Genomic DNA, 21,096 nt, shown 5'->3' on the forward strand with positions numbered 1-21,096 from the left:
AACCCTTTACTTCCAGTTCTGGGGTTGACCTTCATCCACAAGCCAAGTTTGGTGGAAATCGGAACAAGGACCTGGGAGGAGTAGGGGGAAAAACAGAACATTTCTGAACAGTAGTTTGTGTGTGTTTTGTTTATTGTAACACCATCGTTGCTCCTGAGATTCTGTCCCCTACATATATATTCCTCCTAATTCGGTATCACAACTCATTCATTCAACCAGGTGTGTTTAACCACTAAAGTAAATAGTTTTACAAACCTGCTGTTTCACACTTTATCTCACGGCAGATTTCTTGTGGTTTTCAGTCCATCACCAACTATTCTTTACTCAAAACATTTTGATGCTCTTTGTTTCTCTGCATTAAGAATATGTTTGAAGGTCTTTTGACAGGTGACAGCAGGAGTGTAAAAATTATAAGATATTTTTATTCCATTTTAATGTACTTGTCACCACTTGATTAAAATAGAGTTCCCACTTTTCAGATCAGTTTTGCAGATTGTCTCTGGACATCCCTAAGTTAATGTGCTCATATTTTACACAGAATTTGGGTGCATTCATGTAAACTTTCAGCTGTCTGCAGACATTCATATATTTTTTTTTCTCCATGACACAAAAAAACCTTGCTGAGGAATCTGTTTTTTAGTGTTTCTCTTTTCACATGCCTGCCTTTGAAATTCAGCTTTGATTGAAATGGAAGGATTGAAAACAATAAAAGCAGCTGAATGGAATGTTGTCTTCTAATGCCTGCTTTTTGATATCTGCTTTATCTGCATGGATCCTGATAATCATTAGTGTTGATCTGACTCTATCAGCCTGTTTATCCTTGACCTGACTCTTTTTGCAGCTTCCTAGTCAGCTTCATGGTAGACGCCAGGGGCGGAGCCATGCGTGGCTGCCGTCACAATGGCCTGCGGATTATAGTGCCACCGAGGAAGTGCTCTGCACCTACGCGGGTGACGTGCAGGCTGGTGAAGAGACACCGCCTCGCCTCCATGCCCCCTATGGTGGAGGGTGAGGGTCTGGCTGGTCGCATCATAGAAGTGGGGCCTACAGGAGCCCAGTTCCTGGGGTATGTGTGTTCTGTATTTTTGTGTGTGTGTGTATTTGTGTTAGTGCTCAAACTGTAGTGCATGGGTATGTGCGTTCATACTTTCTTCTTCACTCTCCCTTCTGTGCTGCGTACGGATCAGTAAGCTCCACCTCCCTACAGCTCCGCCCCCTTTGAATGAGGGCGAGAGCCTGGTCAGTCGTATCCTGCAGCTCGGTCCTCCAGGAACCAAGTTCCTCGGGTAGGACCGCGGGTGGTGAACAACTTACCACCCAGGAATTGTGGTCACATGCTCATCCCTCTTCTTCTGTGTCCACCTGAGTTTGCTTCTTTCTTTTTTTTTCAGTTCTCCATTATTATAAGATACTTATGTGTTTAGTTTTTTAGTTATATTGTTTTTATTTAGCTTTTTTTGTTGGTGTTGTTCCTCCGTTGTTTGCTGGAACTAGAAAAGAACAAATGTTAGTCTCCAGGTTCACCTGACCTCTTGGCTCATACTGATGAGGTATTCACATGCCTTTCTTGTTCAGATTCGTTTTTTTTTTAAATGCCAAATTGATATTCTCTCTATCTTAATGCATGTTTGCACTTTTTTGTCATTAAGCACGAAAACCACCTGATGTGTTTGACCTCTTTTGTTAACCATTTATGCTTGTTATTTATGAAGCCCCACATGAATCACATAGAACACCATATTATCTCATGATGACGACAGTTCTGCCAGACCGTTTGGTGGTGGTGTGATTGGTATTTTACATTTTCCTCTCACCGTTTTCAGGCCCGTGATTGTGGAGATTCCACATTTTGCAGCGTTACGAGGCACAGAGAGGGAACTGGTGATTTTGAGAAGTGAGACAGGAGAGAGCTGGAAGGAGCATCACTGTGACTACACCGAAGAAGAATTGAACCAGATTCTTAATGGCATGGATGAAAGTAAGAGATCTGTGATGTCAAACAATGATTGTGCCAAGCCTTAAGCAACAGCAGTCTTTGTAAGCCACAATACAAGTAGTGATGTGAGAGTTTTGACTGAAGGTGTAAGTCTCTTCAGCTGCTCTCTTGTTTTCACTCAAGGTCGCCACAGCAGTCCGAGTTGAATTAGCACAAGTTGTACGCTGGATGCCCTTCTTGACGCAACCCTACATTACATGGAGAAATGAGACGGGTGGGGTTTGAACCGGGAAACCAAGTGCACTAAAACAACCAAGTGCACTAAAACAAACAAAAAAAACTTGTAGCTCTATAACACTAATGTGAATTGCAGATAACTGTGGCCACAGAACAATATCTCCACCTAACATGGAAGAGGCCGACCCAACTGAGCCACATGCAGCACAGCATGAAAAAAAACAAAAGATAACTCTGAATGCTCTATAGTGCCCTTCATATGTCAACATGAACCTTCATATCCAAGATCACTAAGACCTTGAACAAGTTCAAAGTTGGGCTTGTTTCAGTTCTAATTGAGGCAACTGGAGGGCCAGGTCCCTGAAACCTGGTGCACACGATAAAGCTGCAAGAACTTTCAGGGTCGTAATGAAACTTTGTGAAAATGATACCTCGCTCAGACTTCCCACAAGTTTGTGGTTGGTCTCTGTAGAGCTGTTTAGGGTGTGTATTGCCCATCCAGATTTTACATTTTAAAAAAGAGGTGAATAACTGAGAATTCTGTGTGGGTGCCCTATAAGTGCAGATGATTTTATGTTTAATACAGGAATTAAAGCTTTATTCAGACCGTTTTTAGACATTCTTGAGGCTGTTGTTTGGACAGTTTAAGATTTTTCCACAACTGGCCCCTAAAGAGTCCTCAGCAATTGTGTTCGCAAACATACAGTATTTTGACCGGTCTGATGTATTGTATTCTATGGCTATATGCATGGAAAGTTTCAGCTGAGAGAATACACTTTACAAGTTTTTCCACCAAGTTCTATTGTTGCATTGGCAGGCTTCATCAACAAGATATGAGTCTTAAAATCAATGGTTGCCAGCAATTCAATTAAATTTCAATTTATTTTCATTTATATAGCGCCAAATCACAACAGAGTTGCCTCAAGGTGCTTCACACAAGTACGGTCTAACCTTACTAACCCCTAGAGCAGCAGTGTTAAGGAAAAACTCCCTCTGAGGAAGAAACCTCAAGCAGACCAGACTCAAAGGGGTGACCCTCTGCTTGAGCCATGCTACAGACACAAATTACAGAACAATTCACAAAACGAATATACATGAAATGCTGGTGGTGCACAGGACAGGAGGGTCTCCAGCACAAATACAGTTCCCATCTCTGGATGGAGCTGCACCTTAAACAGAGAGAAAAAACAGAATCAGGCATCAGAAAGACAAGAAATACTGTATAATTTGTCAGCATTAATCAACAAGAAAAACAGAAGAAATACTAAGGCGATCACCGGCCAATAGCCGTAAGCTTCACTAAAAGACCCAGAACGCAGGTAAAATTGAGGCTGTGGCACGCTCTGTTTACTAATAAAATGAATTAAAAGAGTAAAACGCGTAAGACAAAACTATGCCAGTATGCTAGCCATACGAAAGGGAAAATAAGTGCATCTTAAGTCTGGACTTGAAAGTCTCCACAGAATCTGACTTTTATTGATGCAGGGAGATCATTCCACAGAACAGGGTCATGATCAGAGAAAGCAGAGCAGAACCTTAAAATCTGATCTCACTGGGACAGGAAGCCAGTGAAGAGATGCCAAAATGGGTGTAATGTGATCAAACTTTCTGCTTCGTGTCAAAAGTCTGGCTGCAGCATTTTGAACCAATTGGAGACCGCTAATGCTGGACTGCGGTAAACCAGAAAATAGAACATTGCAGTAGTCCAATCTAGTAAAGATAAACGCATGGATCAGGATCACAGCATCAGCCATAGACAGGATGGGACAAATCCTCGCTATATTTCGCAGGTGAAAGAAAGCAGTCCTCGTAATATTTCTAATGTGGAGGTCAAAGGACAATGTAAGATCAAAAATTACCCCAAGGTTCAGTGTGATGTATGACACACAAGCCTAAGCTGAGCTGGTCAAATTGATGCTGATGTCTCACTGGACCAAGAACCATCATTTCAGTCTTATCAGACTTAACTTTTATATCAGACTTTTATATCCATTATCTACTGTATCTTAGCTATGATCCAAAGTTGAGGATTTTTTTTTTTTTTTTTTGTATTTAAAGAAACTGCTCCAACATTGTATTTAAGGGTGGAGAAGGTCATTGTAATCCTCCTGAATTCAAAGCAAGGTTGCATCTAGCTCTGAATGTCTCTGTTCCTGTGTACAAAAGTACAGCCTACTGACACGGGACATGCCAGAACATGCTTCATCACGGCGTTGCTGTGCGCCATGTGGCACCGCCGCGACACGCGAAGCCTCCACTCCTCTTTCCATGACAAAAACTCCTGTAACAGTGGAATGTGCCGTTCATTTCCAAACTGGACGCTGTGTTTTATCCGGGACGTCGTCTGACTAGCACAGGAATTGTGAAAAGACGTGGACATCAGCACTTTTTTGGCACATTGAGACAGACGTGCAGAGGAATTCCGTGCATCGCGGCGGTGCCGCATGGCGCACAGCAGCGCCGTGATGAAGCCTCACGGGACATGTTCTGGCATGTCCAGGCACATCCACAATTTCTCGGATAATCACTCGATGGAAAAACCACCGACAGCTGTCTGAACGCCATCTCAAAGCCGTCCTGTGAGACCAAAACGGAGGTGGTTTTGTCTCGCTCCAGTAGCGAATCCATCGTGACGCGCGAAGCCTCCGCTCGGCTTTCCATGACAAAATCTCTTGTTAAAAGTGAAATCTGCTGGAAAATCGTTGATGTCCAGCTCTTGTGATAACCAGAGAAATGGCGCACGATGGTCACAGATCCAGACAGCTATCCGTTTAGAAATGAAATGGTCGTTCAGCCTGTCGATGGCGGCTTCGGAGCGCGGCGCGCCCCACAGCCGCTGGGGGCCGTCCTTAAAGCGACAGTAACACTCCTTATTCTCTACCAAGCCCGTAACATTTTCACCGAAAGCCAGATAAATTTTTCTAATGGTTTCCAGCTGCCAGTCTCTAAAAGTTTCTGAAAAAATTCTGATGGAAAAAAAGCCCAAATCATTCCGCCATTTCCTGACAATGAAAATCCGCCGAGGGGGTGGACCACTCCTCACTCAAAGCCTGCTCACAGGCGAATGACGCAACCGACAGGCGTAGAAAAACTCACGCATGCGCATGAGGGTTCAAGCTTGTCTGACGCAATCACACGTGATTCAAATCCATATGGTTTTTGAAAAAAATAATAAGGTTGGTTACTTTTCTAATAGACCTCGTAAATGCTCGTAGATTATTTGTAATCTGTATTTACTATCTTTGCAGAACTTGATTCCCCTGAAGAGCTGGAGAAGAAAAGAATATGCCGCATCATTACAAGGGACTTCCCACAGTATTTTGCAGTGGTGTCACGGGTAAAACAAGACAGTCATTTGATTGGTCCAGAAGGGGGCGTCCTCAGTAGTACCCTTGTGCCTCAGGTTCAAGCTGTCTTCCCTGAGGGAGCCCTTACAAAAAAGATCAGAGTCGGGCTACAGGTAGAGTCCATACTTTTACTTCCATTAACTGTGTATACATTGAAGCAGTGCTCAGAATGTTGCTTAGAGGTTTTCACTTTCTTTAGGCTCAACCCATTGATGTCGACATCGTGAGAAAGGTTCTTGGTAACAGAGCCACATTCAGCCCCATTGTCACCTTGGAACCGAGAAGAAGGAAATTTCACAAGCCGATCACAATGACGATCCCTATTCCCAAGAGTTCCAGCAGCGATGGGCAGAACACCGCATTTAGTGGTGAAACTCCCACGTTACGTTTGCTCTGCAGCATTACTGGTATGTGATTAAATAGAGGTGTAATAATACAGTACAGTCAGAATGTGATTCTCTTTCATACATGGTATCGGACTCATGATTCAAATCGGGTTTCATTGGGCCTCATGTATCAAAGTTGCGCACTTGTTGCGTAAATTTACGGTGTAAATTTGAAGTACACCAAAGTTGACGTGACATGTATCAAGCAGTGCGCACCTGCCCATTTCCGGCGTACGCCTGACGTGACCTTGATAAATGCGGCGGGTGAAAACAATCGTAATTATAATGAACACGCCCATAAATATTCAGACTCCGCTTCAGACACACCCTCATTTTACGACATGGAAGCCAGGAAGACGGCAAAGAAAAAGAACTCCACCAATCACAACGTGTGCCAATAGAGCGTCAAAAGCGGCTGTCATATTAATTGTAGTATAATCAAAAAAGTGTTACAGTCGTCCCTCGTTTATCGCGGGAGTTATGTTCTAAAAATAGCCCGTAATACGCAAAATCCGCGACGTAGTCAGCGTTATTTTTTATAATTATTATAGATGTTTCAAAGCTGTAAAACCACTTTATACAGTTTCTCAATTTGGCATGAACATTTTCTCACTTTTCTCTCGTGTGTAAACACTCTCAAAGTTCAAACCTTAGTAGAAAAATAAGACCAACCTGTTTTCAGGCCCAAACATTTGTTTGAGAAATAAAAATAGAACGTTTTCCTATAAATAATTATGATGGCTTTTAGAACTAACAAATGTAATTTTAACGATCAACCTACGAGGTTGGACACATAAGAAATTATTAATAGTGACTGACCAGTATTTCACAGTTCCTCTGATCGCGCCTCTTCGTCCTGGCGCCGCGCCTTTTTCCACCGAGTCAAACCTCGCTGCAGGTGTCTTTTTCTGAGTGAAGAACACAGTTATGAGTAGTTGTTGGCGCTCTTTTTTTCGTCTGGGCGAGAAGATTCTTATAAACAGACACGCAGACCACAATGCACTGTAAAAAAAAAAGCATGCAAAATTGGACTAAAAAACTCTGCAAAACTGCAAGGCCACGAAAGGTGAACCGTATTCTCGTATTCTCTTTTCACATGTCAGTAATACTTGACGTGTGGATATTTGCTAGCTCAATTAATAAGACACGCCTAATTTTTCAGATTTCTTTATTTTTAAAATTTATTTCTTTATTTATTTTATTTTAACAAACGAATGGAGAAGACAAAACCTGATTGCAGCACGGGCGAAGGGAATGACAACACTACAGTTGTAATTATCAATTTCATTGTCTAAAACCATCACACCACATAAAGTTAAGCTCAGCGCTGATCTGGCTCCAGGCTCGAAGTCTGGAGAAAAAGGCGAGCAGCGCTTTCTTTGCGGTCAGCGCTGTGGCCACGGATCGTGCTCGATAGACCAACAATCCCGCAAAAGGGATTGTTGGGATTTGTATTAATTATTATGTAGTATAATCAAGAAAGTGTTATTTATGTAACATATGCATTGATTTGTATAATGGCACTGTTTATCATGTTGATCATTTTCATTTTTATGTGGATTCCAATGCTGGTTCATTTTGGCGTATAATTTACACCACCTCTTGAACTGGTGTATATTTTCAGCGCAGCGTACGCCAAAGACCACATTGATAAATGCCAAGTAGCGCAGCCATTTTGGCGTACACTCCATATACGCTCAAATATCGCCGTACGCAATGTTGATACATGAGGTCCATTGGTCCAATTTACACTTGTGGCGTAAATTTACGGTTTAAATTTGAAGTACACCAAAGTTGCCGTGACATGTATCAAGCAGTGCGCACCTGCCCATTTCCAGCGTATGCCTGACGTGACCTTGATAAATGCGGCGGGTGAAAACAATCGTAATTATAATAAACACGCCCATAAATATTCAGACTCCGCTTCAGACACACCCTCATTTTACGACATGGAAGCCAGGAAGACGGCAAAGAAAAAGAACTCCACCAATCACGACGCATGCCAATAGAGCGTCAAAAGTGGCCGTCGCATCAATTCTTTTGTAGTATAATCAAAAAAGTGTTACAGTGGTCTCTCGTTTATCGCGGGAGTTACATTCTAAAAATAGCCCGTAATACGCGAAACCGCGACGTAGTCAGCGTTATTTTTTTTACAATTATTATAGACGTTTTAAAGCTGTAAAAACCCTGTAAAACCAATTTATACACTTTTCTCAATCAGGCATGAACATTTTCTCACTTTTCTCTCATGTGTAAACACTCTCAAAGTTCAAACCTTAGTAGAAAAATAAGACCAACCTGTTTTCAGGCCCAAACATTTGTTTGAGAAATAAAAATAGAACGTACGAGGTTGGACACATAAGAAATTATTAATAGTGATTGACCAGTATTTCACGGATCGCGCCTCTTTGTCCTGACGCCGCGCCTTTTTCCACTCACACCTGGCTGCAGGTGTCTGTTTCCGAGTGACAAACACAGTTATGAGTAGTTGTTGGCACTCTTATTTCTTCTGGACGAGAAGATTCTCATAAACAGATACGCAGAACACAGAACACTGTAAAAGCATGCAAAATTGGACTAAAAACTCAGTGAAACGACGAGGCCGCAAAAGGTGAACCGCGTTATAGCGAGGGACCACTGTATTCTCTTTTCACGTCAATAATTCTTGACATGTGGATATTTGCTCGCTCAATTAATAAGATACGCCTAATTTTTCAGATATCTTTATTCTTAAGATGTATTTCTTTCTTTATTTTATTGTGACAATGAATGGAGACGACACAACCTGATTGCAGATCGGGCGAAGGGAATGACAAAACTACAGTTGTAATTATCAATTTCATTGTCTAAAACGATCACACCACATAAAATTAAGCTCAACGCTGCTCTGGCTCCAGGCTCGAAGTCTGGATAAAAAGGCGAGCAGCGTTTTCTTTGCAGTCAGCGCTGTGGCCATGGATCGTGCTCGAGACCAACAATCCCGCAAAAGCGTGATTTGTATTGATTATTATGTAGTATAATCAGGAAAGTGTTATTTATGTAACATATGCATTGATTTGTATAATGGCACTGTTTATCATGTTGATCAGTTTCATTTTTATGTGGATTCCAGTGCTGGTTCATTTTGGTGTATAATTTACACCACCTCTCGACCTGGTGTATATTTTCAGCGCAGCGTACGCCAGCGACCTCATTGATAAATGCCAAGTAGAGCAGCCGTTTTGGCGTACACCCCATATACGCTCAAATATCGCCGTACGCACGTTGATACATGAGGCCCATTGTGTGCACAATACTTTTTACAAGCAAAATTTAAGATAAAGCCAATATTTTCTCTCTCTCTCTCTCTCTCTCTCTCTCTCTCTCTCTCTCTCTCTCTCTCTCTCTCTCTCTCTCTATATATATATATATATATATATATGAGGGTTCTTTTTTATTTATATGTTTAACGCTGTTGGCTATACAACAAAAATGGTGACAGTTTGGATCTGTGCTTCAGGTGGAACCACTCCTGCCCAGTGGGAGGACATCACTGGTTCCACACCTCTCACCTTTGTTAACCAGTGTGTTTCCTTCACCACAAATGTGTCAGCAAGGTAAACCTCTTCATTTTAAAATATGCTTTACTTAAATATTAATAATTGCAAGGGTACAAGTGTGACTTTCTTGGCTAAGTTGTTATGAAAATGAACTGATGAAATGCTTGAGCATAGCGTACAATATATTGTACACTGGTCCCTCATTTATCGCGGGAGTTACGTTCTAAAAATAACCCGCGATAGGGGAAATCCGCGAAGTAGTCAGCGTTATTTTTTTACAATTATTATAGATGTTTTAAGGCTGTAAAACCCCTCACTACACACTTTATACACTTTTCTCAAGCAGGCATTAACATTTTCTCACTTTTCTCTCCTGCGTAAATACTCTTTTTTTCTTCTGGGTTAGAAGATTATAAACAGACACACGCAGAACACAATGCGCGTGCTCTCCCTTCGCTCACTTTCTCCGTGGATACAGATGCGGGACCCGCAAAGAATCCAAGACATGGCCACGGAGCTCTGCAGCTGCGGTTACCGAGACCATGCAGCGGGCGCTGCGGATTTTTCCGCAAAAAGTCTATCCTTGCCGCCTGGCGGAGCGCTCTGCATCAAAACAGCGAGTGTAGTCTCTGGACTTGTTGCCAGAGTTGTCCGCAACTCTGGACAGCAGACAGGGGGGCGGTGTGAGTGGCCCGCTGTGGCGCTTACCGAGCCCGCAGACTCAGTAAGCGCATCGGAGGCAGTGACAGCAATCACGGTGATGCCGACCAGTTCTGCGACCGGCCCGCCTGATAAGGATGCAGAACACAATGCGCTGTTAAAAAAAATAAATAAAAAAAAAAAAAGAAGAATGCAAAATTGCACTAAAAATATCTGCAAAACTGTGAGGCCGCGAAAGGTGAACCGTGATATAGCGAGGGACCACTGTATTATGGGGTTCATTTTAAATTAGAGCTACATTCAAGAAATATCAAAATAATTGCAATTTGCTAAATAAATGCAGGTTGTGTCCTTGTTTATGTGTACTGTGCAATACAGATCTTAAGGCTCCCCCAGGTTTGAAGACCTGAGACCCAAGTCAAGTTGAGCCCACATTTCATTCAAACCAGTCAGATCAGTTTGGTTCTTGTTTTCTTGCAGTGGGTATTACACCATTTCCCACTGCCATTTTTTGACCCCCAGTTGTGTACTTTTTTGGTGCAAAAACAACCGGATACCCAGTCGGGGCAGGAAAACATGTAAAAATCTGTGGTAATAGTACCATTGTAAAACATTATGACCAATCAGATTTAAAAAATGTGCAATGTTGAGATGAATCGTGATCCACAAAAGTCAATAATCTTTTGTAATTGGTGCAGATAGCGTAATATACAGTAATAAGTATTTGAACACCCTGCGATTTTGCAAGTTCTCCCACTTAGAAATGATGGAGGGGTCTGAAATTTTCATCTTAGGTGCATGTCCACTGTGAGAGACATAATCTAAAAAAAAAAAAATCCAGAAATTACAATGTGTGATTTTGTAATAATTTATTTGTATGTTACTGCTGCAAATAAGTATTTGAACACCTGTGAAAATCAATGTTAATATTTGTTACAGTAGCCTTTGTTTGCAATTACAGAGGTCAAACGTTTCCTGTAGTTTTTCACCAGGTTTGCACACACTGCAGGAGGGATTTTGGTCCACTCCTCCATACAGATCTTCTGAAATCTTTCAGGTTTGGAGTTTCAGCTCCCGCCAAAGATTTTCTATTGCGTTCAGGTCTGGAGACTGGCCAGGCCACTCCAGGACCTTGAAATGCTTCTTACGGAGCCCCTCCTTAGTTGGCCTGGCTGTGTGTTTGGGGTCATTGTCATGCTGGAAGACCCAGCCATGACCCATCTTCAATGCTCTTACTGAGGGAAGGAGGTTGTTTGCCAAATTCTTGCAATGCATGACCCCATCCATCCTCCCTTCAATACGGTGCAGTCGTCCTGTCCCCTTTGCAGAAGAGCACCCCCAGAGTATGATGTTTCCACCCCCATGTTTCACAGTTGGAATTGTTTTCTTGGGGTTGTTCTCATCCTCTAAACATGGTAAGTGGAGTTGATTACAAAAAGCTCTATTCTGGTCTCATCTGACCACATGACCTTCTCCCATGCCTCCTCTGGATCAACCAGATGGTCACTGGTGAAGTTCAAACGGGCCTGGACATGTGCTGGCTTGAGCAGGGGGACCTTGCTGCCCTGCAGGATTTTAAACCATGACAGCATCATGTGTTACTAATGTAATCTTTGTGACTGTGGTCCCAGCTCTCTTCAGGTCATTGACCAGGTCCTCCTGTGTAGTTCTGAGCTTTCTCAGAATCATCCTTACCCCACAAAGTGAGATCTTCCATGGAATCCCAGACTGAGGGAGATTGACAGTCATCTTGTGTTTCTTCCACTTTCTAATAAATAATCATAACAGTTGTTGTCTTCTACCAAGCTGCTTGCCTGTTGTCCTGTAGTCCATCCCTCATATCAATGGCCTTCATCCCAAACCCTGTATCTCCACCAGACCACTCTTGTTTTAAATAAGGATATTTACCTGATGGAAGTTGTACATCTCCATGAATCATTCTTTCTTGTTATGAAATGGTTATGGTGCACTGAACAAAATACCAGAATCTCAAAAATCAAACTTTATTCAGAAATGTGTTAATTAGCAACTTTTAATAGATTTGGCTGCAAAACCTGGTATCTCCACATTCAGTTTTTTTGCAAAACTCAGTAGGTCCATCACTTTAATGTACACTAATGCTCCGTTTACTCATTGGCAGTATGCGTTATGAATGTCATATTTGCATAATTCTTGGCACATTCCTGACATTCTTAATGTGACTTAACGCATCTGAATAGCTTTCTTAATAGTACATGTTGGTGCGTGATATTCGTGATTTTCGTGGAGCATGTTTTTGGCTGTCAAAAAAAATCTTCGACGAATGTCACGTACCACCCTCATTTCGCCTCATGCGGTGAAGGTCGCAACTGAGCATGTTGATCCGTCTTGATTTGTTTTATGTTGTCCATGTTGTCAGTGTTTGCATACACAACTGGCTTAAGGTGTGACATGGTATAATTTTTATGTCTTATTTTGTTAAAACTTAAAGTTCAAGTCATAAAAAACTAAAAATGTCTTCACATGCTATGATTTACTTATTCTCTGGAATAATATTTGCTAAATTTTATGAGTAAGTTGTGAGTTAGAGTCAGTGTGTTGAACGTGTTGCTACTTTTTAGATCTCTGCTGGTCATTAGTGAGTGACACATTACTCAGCTGTCGGTATGTGTGTATTCTCCATTATGTATTTATTTGTTTATGTATAGTATTTACTTCCAGCCATTTCAGGGCCGATCCCATTAACCATAGATTACCTTTGTTCCGGTGTCACCGACCAAACGGTCCCCCCTAAAAATCGGTCCGCCCTGCCTTCACTGCACATGCGTCATTTTTGTGCATCAGCCACGGTTCACCGATTTTCACCTTGTTTCTCCCTAAAACTGCTCTCCAGTCATCATCTATCTTCGCGACAGATATCTGAAGTTTTTGTACAACACTGATTTCCACATAAATTCAGCATTATTTCATCATAAAAGACGGCGGACGCGATAAGAGCACCACAGCCAGAAGAACTGCTGCTGGTGCGTTCAATGCGCCTCCGTCATTTCAACGTGTCAATAGCGATTCACCGATTATCGCCTTTTTCTGCTTAAAACGGCCTAATTTCTGCTTAAAACTGACTTTAGAATGATTTAAAAGGTTTTACTTTGTCATCTGATGGTTAATAATCACATCATTCCCTTTGATCACTTTGGGTGGAGACTCTGTCTCAGACGAGCTGCTGTGGTCCCAAATGACACATGCACAGTGAAGGCAGGGTGAACCAATTTTTATACACCGGGTCTCTGTTTGTAGAAATTAATGTATGCACATCAAGACTTGGATAAGAGCTCTCAAGATCAATTACAGCTCATTCCAAAGTTTTAGACCCCTAATGACCTCTACTGTGCAACTTTTTCATAACATCCAATGTCTTTCATATCTTTAGGTTCTGGCTGATAGACTGTCGACAGATCCAGGAGTCTGTTAGTTTTGGCTCTCAGCTGTACAGAGAGATAATCTGTGTCCCATACATGGCCAAGTTTGTTATCTTTGCCAAGACCCTGGACCCCATCGAGGCCCGCTTACGTTGCTTCTGCATGACTGATGACAAGATGGACAAGACCCTGGAACAGCAAGAGAACTTCACTGAAGTTGCTCGTAGCAGAGATGTAGAGGTACGTTGTGGGAGGTGACAAGCCTACGCTGAGTTAGCTTATTAACAATGGACAGGTATGAAGGCCATTGATATGAGAATATGAGACCAGGGGTGACATGGGTGATTGTGTGGTCATCTTTCAGGAATATGGTAGAAGGTGCAAAATGCAAATATGAACCATTAATGTATTTTTATAGATATAATTTCCATAGTTATATCTTAATGGTTTGACTGAATCATGAAAACAGCTGTATTGTCTCTACACAGGTCCTTGAGGGAAAACCAATATTTGCAGACTGCTTTGGAAACCTGGTGCCGCTTACCAAGAGTGGACAGCACCATGTATTCAGCTTCTTCGCCTTTAAGGAGAACAGACTCGCCCTTTTCATCAAAGTATGGCTACAAACTACCACTTTTTTCTGAGGGATTCAATTGAAATATCTGTAATTAATAGAAGGCATTGTTGTTTCTCTGATGAACAGATTAGAGACACGGCACAGGAGCCGTGTGGTCGGTTATCATTCACCAAGGAACCACGGACTTACCGTACTCTTAACCACAACGCTATCTGCAACCTGAACATCACCCTCCCAGCATACTCAAAGGTCAGCCAGAATATGATTATTTTAATGATTTTAAACTCAGTTTGGAAGCATTGACTATGTTCATTTCTGTTTTCTACTTCTTAGGATTCTGATTCAGATCAAGATGCAGATGATGTGGTACGTACACATGATGCAATAATCCAATGAAGTAAATTTGAAAAGTAGTTGTACTCCACTGCTAAATGTGTGTCGTCTTCTCTTGCAGAGTGAGAAGAGTGACAAGAAATGTAAGTTTTTTTTTTATTATATACGTATGCATGTTGTGGTATCGACATTATAAATGTTTGAAGCTTTTCAGATGTGGCATATTGGCCTGAATGCATGATGACATCCCTGAGACATACTCAAATACATTTTGATTTAAGATAGTTATTTAAATTATGTGAAAAATTGCAATTTGAGCGCATTGTGTATGTGCATTGAGATTACATATGACATAAAATGTCTGTATGACATTAATTAATCAGCATATTACTAATTGGTTTAACATGTAAGGCTTTTAAACTTAAAAAAAAAGGGAAAAAGTGTGTCAAAGGGTGCACGTTTTTGTGTGTTATTAGCTAATAGCCATTTGTGTTGTCTTTGCTGTTCTGGTTCACCATCACTGCGTATAAATCCATGTTTGTCACTGTGTGCTATGGCTGCTTTAAGCCACGCCCCCTTTAGTCTGGATCTCACAAACTTTCTCTCCACCGCAACATTTTATGTTAATCCAGGAATGAACATTTGCTTTTCTTTACACATTATAAAGGATAATGGCATAATATTGAACTGTAATCTACTCAAAGCACTCAATAAGAATTCAGTCCCACCATGAGAATGATTGTATTTCTTTGAATTAGTATATATATGCAGAATTCATTTTGACTGGTTACAGTTTTTGTCAGTGGTGTGCTGGCATGATTTATTTGCAATTTTTTGTTGCCAGATGATTTTATAATATTTTAAATTTTTAAATATTGGGATTATTTTTATTATGTTGTGTCCCATTAGATTTGAAGCATAGATAGATAGATAGATATAGTGCATCCGGAAAATATTCACAGCGCTTCACTTTTTCCACATTTTGTTATGTAGCAACCTTATTCCAAAATGGATGAAAAAAATTTTTTTTTCCTCAAAATTTTACAGACAAGACCCCTTAATGACAATGTGAAAGGTTTTTGAGATTTTTGAAAATTCCTACAAGTACCTTGGGCTGTGGCTGGACAGCAAACTGGACTGTTTAACCCACAACAACCACCTGTACAGGAAGGGACAGAGCAGGCTGTACTTCCTGAGAAGGCTGCGGTTATTTAACATCTGCATGAAACTCCTGTGGATGTTCTACCAGTCCGTGGTAGCCAGCGGCCTCTTTTACACCGTGGTGTGCTGGGGGGGCAGCACATCCAAGAAGAACACATCCAGGCTGGACAAACTGATCAGGTGGGTCGGCTCTGTGGTTGACTAGTCAGGATTGAGGAGGAAAGATATTGCAGCAATGTACAGAGACATCCTGGATGAAAACCTGCACCAGAGCACTCTAGACCTCACACTAGGGCGACGGTTCATCTTTCAGCAGGACAATAACCCTAAGCACACAGCCACTATATTAAAGTGGCTTCAGGACCATTCAGTTTCAATTTATTTCATTTATATAGCACCAAATCACAACAAAGTTACCTCAAGGCACTTCACACAAGTATGGTCTAACCTCACCAACCCCTAGAGCAAGCACACAGGCAACAGTGGTAAGGAAAAAGTCCCTCTGATGATTTGTGGAAGAATCTTCAAGCACAACAGACTCAAAGGGGTGACCCTCTGCTTGGGCCATCCTACTGACACAATTTACAATATGAATATACAGGAAATTTTGGTAGTCCATGCTGGTGTACAGGACAGGAGGCCTGCAGAAGTCAACACCACTCCCATCTCTGGATGGAGCCACACCTCAAACTGAGAGAAAAAACAGAATCAGGCATCAGAAAGACAACAAATACACTATAATTTGTCAGCATTAAACAACAAGAAAAACAGAAGAAATACTAAGGTAATCGCCAACTACTAGCCCTAAGCTTCACTAAAAGACCCGGTCTTTAGATAAAGTTGAGGCTGCCGCCAACTCTGTTTACTAATAAAATTAATTTAAAAGAGTGGGAAGCATAGTAACATACTGTGCCAGTATGCTAGCCATGCGAAAGGGTAAATAAGTGCATCTTAAGTCTGAACTTGAAAGTCTATACATAATCTGACTGTTTTATTGATGCAGGGAGATCATTCCACAAAGCACGTGCACAATAAGGGAAAGCTCTGTGACCCGCAGATTTTTATTCACCCTAGGGACACAAAGTAGTCCTGCACCCTGAGAACGTAAAGCCCGGGCCGGTACGTAAGGTTTAATTAGGTAAGCTAAGTAGGAGGGTGCTAGTCTGCTATATTTTTTATAGGTTAGTAACAGAACCTTAAAATCAGATCTCACAGGGACAGGAAGCCAGTGAAGAGATGCCAAAATGGATGTAATGTGGTCAAACTTTCTGCTTCCTGTCAAAAGTCTGGCAGCAGCATTTTGAACCAATTGAAGACCCCTAATGCTGTACTGTGGTAAACCAGAAAATAGGACATTGCAGTAGTCCAGTCTAGAAGAGCCAAACTCATGATTCAGGGTCTCAGTATCATCCATAGACAGGATGGGATGAATTTTCCCTATATTTCATAGGTGGAAGAAAGCAGTCCTTGTAATATCTCTAATGTGGAGGCCAAAGGACAACGTAGGAACCACAATTACCCTAAGGTTCGTCACTTTGTCATTGTGATGTATGACAATTGAGCCTAGGCTAAGTGTTAGCTGGTCAAATTGATGCCGATGTCTCACTGGACCAAGAACCATCATTTCAATCTTGTCAGAGTTTAAAAGTAGGAAATTGCTAAACATCCACCTTTTCACTGATGCAAGGCAGTCTTTTAAGGATTTTATGTGGATGAGATTACCAGCAGTTATCGGCATGTGTAACTGAGTATCGTCAGCATAGCAATGAAAGGTAATCCCAAAAACACATCAGTATGTGCCGAAGGGGTGCTATATAAAAGGAGAAAAGCAGGGGGCCTAAAGTGGACCCCTGTGGAATGCCAAATTTCATGTCACTAAGCACTAAGGTTAGAGGTAGTGTTGTTGTAAAAAACACACTGAGTGTGACTGGTCAGGTATGATGTCAACCATGCAAGGGCATTCCCAGTAATCCTAAAATGATTCTCCAGCCTATCGAGTAGAACATGATGATCCGCGGTATCAAATGCAGCACTAAGATCTAATGGCACCAGAACCGAGGTGGTGTCCGAATCCATTGCAAGCAGAAGATCAATCACCACTTTCGTGAGAGCTGTCTCTGCGGAATGGTATTTTCTAAAAGCAGACTGCAGTTGCTCAAAAAGATTATTCTCAGTAAGGTGGTTCACGAGTTGCTGTGAAACCTCCTTTTCCAGAACTTTAGAGCAAAGTGATAGATTTGATATTGGGCTATAGTTTTTCAGTATACTAGGGTCAAGATTAGATTTCTTAAGTAATGCTTTAATCACTACAGATTTGAAACATTTTTGAACATATCCAGAGGTTAATGAGAGATTAATAGTTTCTAGCACAGTCGGCCTAAGAGTGAGCCACAGGTCCTTAAACAGTTTTGTTTGTATAGGGTCAAATAAGCAGGTTGTGCTTTTTGTAGACGTTACGAGTTTCGTCAGCACGCCTAGTGAGATATTATCAAATTCTGTAAATCTAGGTAAGACCTCAGTGATAGCACCCACCTCAGTAGTAGGGTGTAGTGGCTGGGTTAAGGCATGCTGGGATATGTTTATCCTAATGTTGTCTGTTTTCTTCTTAAAGTAATCCAAGAAATCTTGTGCTGTAAAAGGAGAGTGACTTACAGGTGGTTGTCCATGAATAAGTGTTGCCACCGTGTCAAACAAGAACTTTGAGTTATGCTTGCTTTTGTTGATCAAATCAGAGTAGTTGGCCCACTTTGTCGCCAGTAGTGCATGCTTATAATCCAGGATAGCATCACGCCACGCAAGGTGGCCTACTTCTAATTTTGAAGTATGCCATTTCCGTTGTAAACCTCTAGCCCTATGCTTGAGGTCATGCAAGTAATCATTGAACCAAGGTGACTGTGGGTTTTTTTTGGGGGGGGGGGGGGGGGCATGGTTTTAAAGGTGGCGCAATCATGTCGAGTATAGTTTTGAGCGCTGAGTTTAAACTGTCCACAAGACTGTCTACTGATTAGGTATTTTCCAGATGTGACGCTAAGATATCAGGCACTCTAGCTTCAAGTTCAGTCGTAGTTGAGGAGTTAATGTATCGCCGTAGTGATAAATAAGGTTGTTGTTCCACTAAACACGGCAGCGAAACTGTAAACCTAATAAGTGAGTGATCAGAGACCACTGATGCAAGAGGCATGATGTCAATATTTGTGACAGCAATACCACGTGTGAGAACTAAATCCAAGGTATTTCCACTAATGTGCGTCAAATCATGATTGCATTGCTGGAATTCTAATACAGCCATAATTTCCATAAACAATTTGCAGAGGAGATCAGAAGGCTTATTTATATGAACGTTGAAGTCACCAATAATCAAAATGTTATCCGCACTTGTTGATAAGTTAGAGATGAATTCACCAAATTCATTTAAGAGGTATGGGCCAGGGAGCCTATATACAGTGACAAAGTAATACAGCTGATTTTTATTCTTCTGACTTTGGCAATACATAGCATCGTGGGCAGAGCAGAGAATCAGATGTTCAAACTAATTATATTTGTGACCCCCAACATCTAATAGACTAAGGCCTCGGTCCCACCGAATAATGAAGGCTGAAGAAGGAGCCACGCATGGGTGTGGGGTGATTATTCGAAGAATGACCCACGTTTTCATCTATCACGTATCCACTATGAAGGTGCCACTATGTGCCTCTCTGTACCCCGCATGTGCCGCATAGCAGCCTCTCGTGAGCCACGACCGACCTGTCATTACAGCCTCAAATGGCTCACATTTTTTTTAAACGCAGTCCAAAACTAGACACTCCATCACAGTTCCGCAGTTGTGCGCTGTGCGCCAGGTTGCTGTCCGCCTGTAATGCACCAGACCAGCTAGACCCGAACCATGGGTTCCTGGAGAGCCGCCTCTGTGCTCCTCGCTGGCTCCGTGGCTCTCTGGCTTTTCTTCTGCGGCTTTGAACACACAAAACTTTATGTTTGTCCGTTTATTTCTGCAAAATCGCTCTTTTGCGTGCGCGCTGCTGTTGTCCTTTCATGGACAGCCACCTCTGTGCTCTTTCTAAGTGGCTTCCTTTCCATCCGTGGCTTGCTGGCTTTATTTTTTCCCTGGCTTTAAGCACAGTCATTTTTACAACATGAATCCACTTTTAACTTTGTGTTAATCCGTTTATTTCTGCAAAAGCGCTCTTTTGTGCTCTGTGCCGTTCTGCATACAGAATGAGGTGGCCGTTTTATTATATGCACCTGTGGATCATTTTCAGTATATATATATATATATATATATATATATATATATTTCTTTATTTCTTCCGCAGCTTACAAGTCACCATGATACAACGTTTGACTTTGTGTTATTTCTTCAAAATCGGTATTTTGCGCGCTCTCCACCTTAGCTGCTCCACTGGAGTTATTATCTTCCATGGCTTTAAACACACATCCACTTTCACGCAGTCATCCAAATTTTAACTTTGTGTTCGTACAATATTGACTGAAAAATCACTCTTTTGTGAGCTGGCGTTCTGCCTAAATGCTTGTTTGAAGCGTGATGATGAGTCACTGCCTCAGTGCGCACACACAGAGGAGCTCATGTGATCCATTAATTCCAGAAGTGATTAGAGGTGTTTTCAGCATCCAAGGTTTGACAGAAAATTATTAATCTGCTAGAAAATAATTATTTTATATAGAGTCCAGCGCACAGAGCAGGTGGAATTGTGTGCGCAAGAGGAGAGCCGCTCCAAAAATAGCCTCTCAGGTCTTGCCTCAGTGCGCGCACACACAGCGGAGGTCATATGATCCATTAACAAGATATTAAATCAACATACTTTTACATACAACAGACATCAACATACAGACATACTTTTACAGCTAGGAACTATTTTATCAAGCTATAAAAAAAAACATTAAAAATAATTACCTTAAGCTGTTCAAAATACATTCCACATGGAGCAGGAAAGAGAGGGAAAAAAGTGTCAAGTGGGAGGAGTCGTCCAGCCCCTCGTCGGAATTCCTTTGTCTGAGAAGTTGCTGAGAGACTGGCGCTTTGTTTGATCAAAATTTTTTCTAAACCCGTGAGGCACATCGAAGTGGACACGGTTCGAAAAATTAAGCTGGTTTTCAGTGAAAATTTTAACGGCTGATGAAAGATTTTGAGGTGATTTTGAGGACTTCCCACGGAGTGGGACGTCATGCAGCGCTCCCAGGCGCCGTCGTCAGCCTGTTTCAAGCTGAAAACCTCCACATTTCAGGCTCTATTGATCCAGGACGTCGTGAGAGAACAGAGAAGTTTCAGAAGAAGTCGGTTTCAGCATTTTATCCGGATATTCCACTGTTAAAGGAGATTTTTTTAATGAAAGACGTGCGGACGGATTGCAGCGTCGGCTCGCAGCCGCCGCGACGCTCTGCCACAGGAAAAACACCTCTGTTGGAAGCCTTAAGGACAAGTTGGAACATGTCCAGCTGTTAAACAATTTCTCATATACTCACTCCACTGAAAGCCATCAAAAGCCGCCTGGATTTTACAAATG

The 21,096-nt window shown here is 41.7% G+C and overlaps 1 protein-coding gene across 1 annotated transcript in view; it reads left to right on the plus strand.

Annotated features, from left to right (window-relative positions):
• The window catches only part of LOC117525508 (ankyrin-2-like), a 199,307-nt gene that overhangs the window by 119,789 nt on the left and 58,422 nt on the right, over positions 1 to 21,096 (plus strand). Inside the window, 11 exon segments of the mRNA XM_034187364.1 lie at positions 842 to 1,066; positions 1,188 to 1,286; positions 1,824 to 1,978; positions 5,422 to 5,633; positions 5,720 to 5,927; positions 9,406 to 9,502; positions 13,515 to 13,743; positions 13,992 to 14,117; positions 14,207 to 14,329; positions 14,414 to 14,446; positions 14,535 to 14,556. Of these exon segments, the coding sequence (XP_034043255.1) occupies positions 842 to 1,066; positions 1,188 to 1,286; positions 1,824 to 1,978; positions 5,422 to 5,633; positions 5,720 to 5,927; positions 9,406 to 9,502; positions 13,515 to 13,743; positions 13,992 to 14,117; positions 14,207 to 14,329; positions 14,414 to 14,446; positions 14,535 to 14,556 (1,529 nt within the window).

The sequence above is a fragment of the Thalassophryne amazonica genome, chromosome 15, assembly GCF_902500255.1.
Source record: "Thalassophryne amazonica chromosome 15, fThaAma1.1, whole genome shotgun sequence".
NCBI lineage: Eukaryota > Metazoa > Chordata > Actinopteri > Batrachoidiformes > Batrachoididae > Thalassophryne > Thalassophryne amazonica.